This window comes from Saccostrea cucullata, unplaced genomic scaffold (genome assembly GCF_032062105.1).
Source record: "Saccostrea cucullata isolate Sc308-1 unplaced genomic scaffold, CSIRO_AGI_Scuc_v1 ctg8989, whole genome shotgun sequence".
In the NCBI taxonomy this organism is placed as follows: Eukaryota; Metazoa; Mollusca; class Bivalvia; order Ostreida; family Ostreidae; genus Saccostrea; species Saccostrea cuccullata.
Window position 1 is genome coordinate 3,288 of NW_026926440.1, and position 8,723 is coordinate 12,010.

Consider the following 8,723-nt stretch of genomic DNA (forward strand, 5'->3'; position numbering starts at 1 on the left):
TAAGTTTTGTAATATCTGTTATAAAATCAAGAATAACAAATGTTTAGAAAGGGAAATAAACAAAGCAATACAAAAATAACGTTATGTAGTATTTAAGTAATTTTTATATATTTATTTATTCAAAAAATAACAAAATTTAGGAACAATTTTATTAAACCTTTAATAAAGAAAAAGGCCTTATTTCTCCACATTTCTACCATAACCATACATAGACCGATCACTCCTGCGGCCGAAAACAAGAACAACTAAAGTTTCTCAAGACGTACCTAAATGCAAGGAACTATAAAACGTTGAGTAAAATTCAGAAAGATTTACACATATCACAAAATTTAACTAGATAAATCTGATCATCATCTTTGCACTCAGTAAACGTGCATTAGCTTCGAATTCAGAAGCACAGTCCCATCCAAAATAATAAGGACTGCCATTATATGGTGACGTCAAACTACACATGGTATTACAAGAGTGATCACACCACCATCCACAAGACGCCAAAATTGGACAGCCACATTGTCCAGGATCGTAGTCATTGGCTCCAAAGCGGCGTCCATCTAAATATGACATCATGTCACCTAAAATATAATCTCAATTGAACGTTGTGAGTAATTAAGCACTTAGCATACAGTATTCAATTTAAGTCTTTTTGCTTAAAGGATACTTTTTTTATTTCAATTTTTTTACGAAAGAAGGAGTCCATAGTTTTAATTAATATTGAAATGTTCCATATACGATAACTCCATTCTTTCAATTAATTTTGATTCTTTGAGTTTGGCGTAAAAGTTTCGCGCATATTTTTTTTTCAATCTAACTTTGCTTGTAACTTTTGAACTTTTGAACGGTAGGTGCTATGGCTTTAATATAAGGTGTATTCTTAGTGACAAACCCTTTCTCTATAGATACTTATGTTTGATCTCTGGTCAGTAGTGTAAAAGAATGACTTCATATTTATTTTAAAAATTCTACAAAGTTTTCCTTCTAAAATTATATTTACGTACTTGTATTTCCCGAAAAACCATGAATGTGAAGTCGATAATTATAGCGGAGATGGCCCAACGATACATGTTCATACTCAACATCTACACTATAATTGGAGTATACTAATTCAATTCTCAAAATCGACCATCGATAATATGTGAGGAAGAAAAAGTACTTGTTTCCTGTAAAAATGAAAGTAATTTAACAAGATCTAAAAGTGATTTTAAAAAAAAACACGATATATTAAATCATATAACATATTTTGTTATTTTTCCAAAACCTCAACTCATTATAAAACTTTATGAGTCAGAATACTTGAGTAAAACTCTAATTATGAGATTCATACCTAGCCATATTTCAGTGCTCGGTGATCCAAAGCCATTTTCATATTCACCATAACTTCTGTTAAAGTCTACCTTACCATCATGTCGACTAAGTATCACCTAAATAAATTCCAAATGATTAGGTATGATTAAAACTTGACTTTTAAACGTTTATTTATTTTTAACTCATTTATCGGTCTACTTTATATCTAACTTTTCACCTATTTACCCGACTTAGTTCGAAAATAATTATTAAGCAAGTGATGGTTTACCTACCGTGTAAGCGTATCCGTCCGATAGAACACACTCTACAGTAACAAACATGCCGTCCATCTTTACCTCATAAATTCCACTCATATTTGTAAATCCCAAAACACAATCACAGTCCGAACATTCTTAAAATTAGGAAAGGAAACTAAAGGGATTTTTATTTCATATAAAAGCTTTGCTTTAATTTCAATATCATGTGTCCATAAAGTGAAATTTCAAATATACAAGTACATATACTTGCTTGATACTTTTTAAAAAATTCATCCAATTGTCTTATAACAAATGAGCATTTTATCATTACATGTAATAAAAATAAGTGGAAAATTATAAACTCTATAAAAATATACCTGGGTACAATCCCAAACATGACTTATCCACAGACGTACTATCGCAGAATCGTGAGTAATGTCGAATCTAAGAAAAAGGGAAAACGTGGAAAAAGCATGACTCCTACCTCCAAAAATGTTAAAACCAAACAAGTAAAACGAACATAAATGAATAAGTTCAATTTCTAAATTTTAATTTTAAAAAAAGGTCAATATCAAATTAATTCCAAAATGTGAACTTGATTAAGTCCTCTATGTAAGGCGAAATTATCATACTCTTTCATTCTTATACTGGTACTTATTTTAAATGCAATATTCTGTGACTGAAAAAACTGCATTTGAAATTGGACATCCTGCAAATTGAATAAATAGGTAATTTCTTGGATCTTGGGTACTCTTTTTTTCATATTTTTATTGAAGACCAGCCGTTTGCGTTTAAAGTATCTCGGAATCTTTGATGTGGATTTTATACATCCACACTTCCAATATTTCACGCACATTTACTGGCATAAAATTCTCAGTTTTCATTTTATATTTTTAATATATGAATATATAAAAATAACATATCAATTAACCTGTATAACTGTAAGAGATAAAAATCATATCTCGACTTTTCTCTTACTTATTACATGTCTTGACATCAAATTTTCATAAATGTTAAATCTAAAGCAGCTGCATGTTTCTATATGTTTCTGAATTTAAGTCATTTTGTGCATGTGATCAAGAATATGCTTTTTATTTAAGAAAAGGAGAACTACTAGTTATGAAGTCCGTTTTTAAACAATGTCTTTTCCGTGAGTCATCAGCTTTTTTAAAAATTACTCAAAATAAAAATGGCAAAGAAAAAATGAACTTGACTTACGTTTCGGAAATATTGACACTGTCCGTAGCCGCTTACGGGTGATGTACCATCTGACAACCTACATGTTTGCAACGAGTCTAACTCACAAAGTTCAAAACCTGTGCAGGTATTTTCATGGACACAAGCTCTGGAACAAAACCCCATCATATTTTGTTCGCTTGGTTTGGACAATTCCTTTAATACATGTTTATTTTCGGCATGTTGCACATAGCCTTGGAATGCAAAGCCATTTTTGTGCACCGTTGTACAAGTTATGAGTTTGGGTGTTGTCAAAATAAACATTATCATTCCTAGTTGAAAAGGCATTTTGAGTTTTGAAAGGATTATGGAGCAATGGTTTTTATATGGCAAGTTTCAGATTGATTCAGGTAGAACAAACATGTTGTTTTTTGTATCAAAGGCAATTTCCAAGATCAAATATTTACAGTCAAAAAATATATAAAAGAAGCATCAATTTCTTCATGAGAAAGTTGCATATGATAGAATAACTTGCAACAATGTATGCTTAGATGGAATAATTAATAACCAACTCTACTAATTACTTTCAAAAATGTTTAAATCATATTTGCAAGAAAGGAATGCATACATGCATTAATTGATACCTTCTTCAAAACAAAATCATAAAGATCTTTTACCACTGAAATTACAAACAAGCAATCAAATTTTGTGACTATAATGGCCTCATTTTACTGGCTATGAAAATCTTATTTAGAGGAAGGGTCCTTAATAATACTTGGATTATACAACAATATACATGGATTTTCTTTGGGTATAATTTTGACCAGGATTAAGTTTTGTATTGGAGTAATAACTTCTGCAACTTAACCGATAGTTTTAAGTCCATTCTAAGGTCGTTTTTCTTCCAAGTATTCCAAATATTATCAGATTTATTAACGAAATACTGGATATGGATTTCTGTAACATTTATATATAATTATATACATGTTTATTATAATAGACACTTCAATCTCATGATGCTATTTTCATGGCATCAGAGTAGATTGAGGGAAAACATCACAGATAAATAAAAGTAAGAATATAGGAGGGGTGAAAGAAAAACCTTCCTGTATGTATGTCGCAATGTACCACTAACATCTGCATATAGAGTTGAACAATGTTAAGAATAAGGCAAGTTTTTGTCAAATACATTGATAAAACACGGTTATCATCAAGTCAATGTTTTGCAAATTTTCATTGTTTGATACAATTATCATATCAGCATATATAATCTTTCATTGGATTGTGATTGACATTTTTAGATTCCTAAGCCCTATTTTCACACCGAATTGGCAACATTTTTTTTCTAATCAAAATGCGTCCGTTGTCTGTCGTCGTTGTCGTTGACGCTGTCATTGGCGTCGTTCTTGTAAACTTTTCACATTTTCATCTTCCTCTCAAGAACTACAGGGTCGATTTCAACCAAACCTGGTACAGAGTATTTTTGGGTAAGGAGAATTCATATTTATTAAAATGAAGTGTCACGCCCTTTTCCAAATGGAGATAATAACAAATTATTGGAAAAAATTAATTGCATCATTAAAAACCTTAAGAACCAGGAAAGCATGTCAGTATATCAGAATACTACTTGGTCCACTTTTTAAAAGTAGGTCAAACTCCAAGGTCAAAGGATCAAAGTTCTTGGTCATCATAGAAGACGTCGCCATTTTAACACGACGGACAGAGCAGGGTGCATCATCCTGTATCATATAACCTTTCCCAAACTAAATTGATATTCCTCGCCGTAAATATGACTGAATCTATTTGCTGTAAGTGGGATATGATCTGGTGCCAATTCGGGGTCATGTGGAAGACACAGGGTATTTGCACCATTGCCCTTTTCTGGTAACCTCCTGCTATTCCCATGAATTGTCATTACAATTCTTAATTAAACTAATTCTTTGAAAATAGCTTCAATATGGTGTCATTGAAATAAATTTACAGAAATTTGGTTAGAATTATAACAGACAAAATGGTGTACAAATTTGGTTTTGTTGGATTTCTTTGATTCTACATTGACATTGATAATCAAAGATGTTTAAACTAAGCACGTTCCTACGAAATATGTATTAAAAAAACTGGCCCTATTTTCCTTTGCGTTTAATCTTTTTCACCTTTTTGCTTGACCTTAGAGTTTGACCCACTTAAAACAAATTAGATTGACCATATGCTTTAAAAGGTTAGAGCTAGGGTTTCCATATTTTCATTTGTATATTCTTAGAGACAATTTCTTACCTTGAAAATCAACAATTTTGACCCTTTGGGCCATTATATACTCATTAAATTTTTGGCGGATTTCCCCGATCATGGCAAGGAGCACACAGCAGGTGTGACAGGTCGGCTCACTCCTCCATGGCACCTGATCTCACCTCTGATGTTTAGGAGGTCCTTGTTTGCTCTACTCCTATTTTGTATTGCTTAATGGACTTTTGAGCTCGAATACTGTTCCTTATCTCCATAAATTCCTTTTTTTTTAAAATCGTTTACTAGTACCTTGACCATATGTTTGAAATGGTTAATGTACGGTCATAAGCCACATGTTCATTACTTGTGAAAAGATCTTTTATTACATCAGCTAAATTCATTTTACACTTTGATCTAAAAAAAACCTACTCGTTTGCAACGAGTCTACCTTACAGATATCAAAATATGTTTAGGAATTTTCATGGATACAAACTCAAGAACAAGACCCCATGATATTTTGTTTACTTCATTTGGATAATTCATTTAACATATGTGTTTATTTTCACCATATTGCACATGCCCTTGAAAGGAAAAGTCTTTGTGCACCTTTGAACAAGTAAAGAGTTTTAATGGTGCAGTCAAAATGAACATTTTCTTTCTTCGTTCCTAGTTGAACAAGATGTGTTTGTGAAACAATGATTCCCCCGTATGGCAACATAGCCAAGGTTAAACATGCAAATTTTATATATTGGTACCAAAAGTAGGGTATTCTCACAGGAAATACAATTGTGAAATATGAAAGTTGGCCAAGGTTAAAGTTTTTTCATTAGTACGGAAATCCTAATAGGCTTGGTCACTGGTATCCATAGAAAGGTCTTGCCACAAAAAATACATATGTAAAGTATGGAAGCCCTAGCCCTAACCGTTCAGAAGTTATGGCCAAGGTTAAATATTTTTAAAAGTAGGTCAAACTCCAAGGTCATATGTCTTGCTATCAAATAAAAGGTCTTGTCACAAGAATTAAATATGTAAAATATGAAAGCACTAGCCCTAACCCTTTAAAGGTAATGATAATATTTACTTTTTAAAAGTAGGTCAAACTCCAAGGTCAAAGGATCAAAGTTCTTGGTATCCAATGAAGAGTCTTCTCACCATGATGACAAAAGTAAAGTATGATATTACTAGCCCCTAGCTTTCAAAAATTATGGCCAAGATGAAAGTACTCCAATGTCAAAAGGTCATGGTATTTAGTATCCAATGAAAGGTCTTGCCACATAGAATACAAATATAAAGTATGGAAGCCCTACCCCTTACCGTTCAGAATTTATGGCCAAGGTAAGAAAAATTAAAGGTAGGCAAAACTCCAAGGTTAAGGTCAAAAGGTCAAAGGTCTTGCTATCAAATGAAAGGCCTTGTTACAGGGATTAATTATGTAAAGTATGAAAGCACTAGCCCTAACCCATTAAAAGTTATGGTCGAGGTTTGGTTTTTAAAAGTAGGTCAAACTCCAAGGTTAAGGTCAAAGGGTCAACGTTCTTGGTATTCAATGAAGGGTCTTCTTACAAGGATTACACATACGAAGTATGAAAGCCATATGCCTTACCGTTCAAAAGTCATGGCCAAGGTTAAAGTTTTTATACAAGTATGGAAATCTCCAAGGTCAAAAGGTCAAAGTTGTTGGTATCTAATGAAAGGTCTGTCAACAAAAAATATATATGTGACGTATAAATGTCCTGGTATCTATTATTCAAAAGATATGGCCAAAGTAAAAGTTTGGAATTTTTGTGTAAAAAGTGGGTCAAACTCCAAGGTCAAAAGGTCAAATTTGGTGGTACCCAAAGAAAGGTCTTGTCACAAGGAATAAACATGTGAAAAATATGAAAGTCATAGCTCAACTAATTCAAAGGTTATGGGCAAGGTTAAAGTTTTTGCGGACAGAGAGACAGAGAGACAGACAGAAAGAAAGACAGAGGGAAGGACGGACAAGACAAAAAGTATATACCCCCGAAACTTCGTTTACGGGGGCATAAAAAGCATTTTGATATTTGAAGGAAATAAAAGAGCAATGGCTTTTCTATCTCAAGTATCAGACTGATTTATGTACAACATACATGTCGTTTTATTATATCAAAGGTAATTATCAAGATCAAATATTTACAATTGTAAAAAATCTAAAAGAAGCATCAATTTGCTTATGAGAAAGATACATACACTGTATGACAAAAAAAATGGTGTAACAATGTATGCTTAGATAGAATAATTAATAAATTACTCTTCTGCTAAAATTACTTTCAAAAATGCTAAAGTTGTTTTGAGAGTTTCAATTTTTAATGAAATAATTTTTATATACATCAATTGATACCCTTTTAAAAATGTTTTCTCGGGGTATAATTTTGAGCAGAATTACAGGAAATTTTTGATATGTTGCGTAATGTAAGCATATGTAAATCAAGATTTTGTAATGTAGTAATTGCAGGGCGTTAATTAAATGGCAACTTTTTCTTTGATTTCTTTCACAACTGTATTTATACCCGCACTTTCTAAAGAAAGTTCAGGTATATTGTTGTTACTAATGTCCGTCCATCCGTCCGTCTGTCACACTTTTCTTCCCTGAACTCCTCCTACATTTTTCACAGTAGCTTAATCATCTTTTGGGAGATGGTTGGGGGTGTCATGTAGATGTGCAGTAACGTTTCGGAATTTTGATTTTGCCCCAGGGGTTCAAATGGGGGTCGAAAAATGACGTTTTTTCTGCTAAAAGCCCCGTCTTCCCTGAACTCCTTCCACATTTTACTCAGCAGCCTAATCATCTTTTGGGAGATGGTTGGGGGTGTCACGTAGATGTGCAGTAAGGTTTTGATTTTGCCCCGGGGGATCAAATGGGGGTTGAAAAATGACGTTTTTTATGCTAAAAGCCCCGTCTTCCCTGAACTCCTTCTACATTTTACTCAGCAGCCTAATCATCTATTGGGAGATGATTGGTGGTGTCATGTAGATGTGCAGTAAGGTTTCTGTATTTTGATTTTGCCCCAGGGGGTCAAATGGGGATAGAAAAATGAAGTTTTTTATGTAAAAAGCACCTTCTTCCCTGAACTCCTCTTACATTTGACTAAGTAGCCTAATCATCTTTTAAGAGATGTTTGGTGGTGTCATGTAGATGTGCAGTAAGGTTTCGGAAATTTGATTTTGCCCTGGGGGGTCAAATGGGGGTCGAAAAATGATGTTTTTTATGCAAAAAGCCCGGTCTTCCCTGAACTCCTTCTACATTTTACTCAGCAGCCTAATCATCTTTTGAAAGATGGTTTGTGGTTTCATGTAGATGTGCAGTAAGGTTTCGGAATTTTAATTTTGCCCTGGGGGGTCAAATGGGGGTAGAAAAATGATGTTTTTTATGTAAAGAGCACCATCTTCCCTGAACTCCTTTTACATTTGACTAAGTAGCCTAATCATCTTTTAAGAGATGTTTGGTGGTGTCATGTAGATGTGCAGTAAGGTTTCGGAATTTTGATTTTGCCCCCGGGGGTCAAATGGGGGTCGAAGAATGATGTTTTTTATGCAAAAAGCCCCGTCTTCCCTGAACTCCATCTATATTTTACTCAGCAGCCTAATCATCTTTTAAGAGATGGTTGGTGGTGTCATGTAGATGTGCAGTAAGGTTTCGGAATTTTCATTTTGCCTGGGGGGGGGGGGGTGTCAAATCGGGGTAGAATTTTTTTTTTTTTTTTACATATATTTGATATGTTTAATCACCCTGCTTTCAAGAACTTCCCTAATATCTTATGCTGC

At 33.4% G+C, this 8,723-nt stretch overlaps 1 protein-coding gene across 1 annotated transcript; it reads right to left on the minus strand.

Moving 5' to 3' along the window:
• Window positions 1-236: 236 nt before the first annotated feature.
• LOC134271703 (angiopoietin-1-like) lies at window positions 237-1,689 on the minus strand. Its single transcript, XM_062753912.1, has 4 exons — window positions 1,575-1,689; window positions 1,322-1,418; window positions 996-1,157; window positions 237-572 (listed from the first exon to the last, which is right to left on the minus strand). Exons 1-4 carry the CDS (start codon window positions 1,653-1,655, stop codon window positions 334-336), a joined length of 579 nt encoding a protein of 192 aa, XP_062609896.1. The 5' UTR covers window positions 1,656-1,689; the 3' UTR covers window positions 237-333.
• Between the last annotated feature and the right edge of the window lie 7,034 nt (window positions 1,690-8,723).

Excerpts from the sequence above, each read along its gene's own strand:
- LOC134271703 (XM_062753912.1), bottom strand. The coding sequence starts at position 1,655 with ATGAGTGGAATTTATGAGGTAAAGATGGACGGCATGTTTGTTACTGTA. Across the intron at positions 1,419-1,574 it reads CGGACGGATACGCTTACACG|GTGATACTTAGTCGACATGA; the intron begins GTAGGTAAACCA and ends GAATTTATTTAG. Across the intron at positions 1,158-1,321 it reads GAGCACTGAAATATGGCTAG|GAAACAAGTACTTTTTCTTC; the intron begins GTATGAATCTCA and ends TCATTTTTACAG.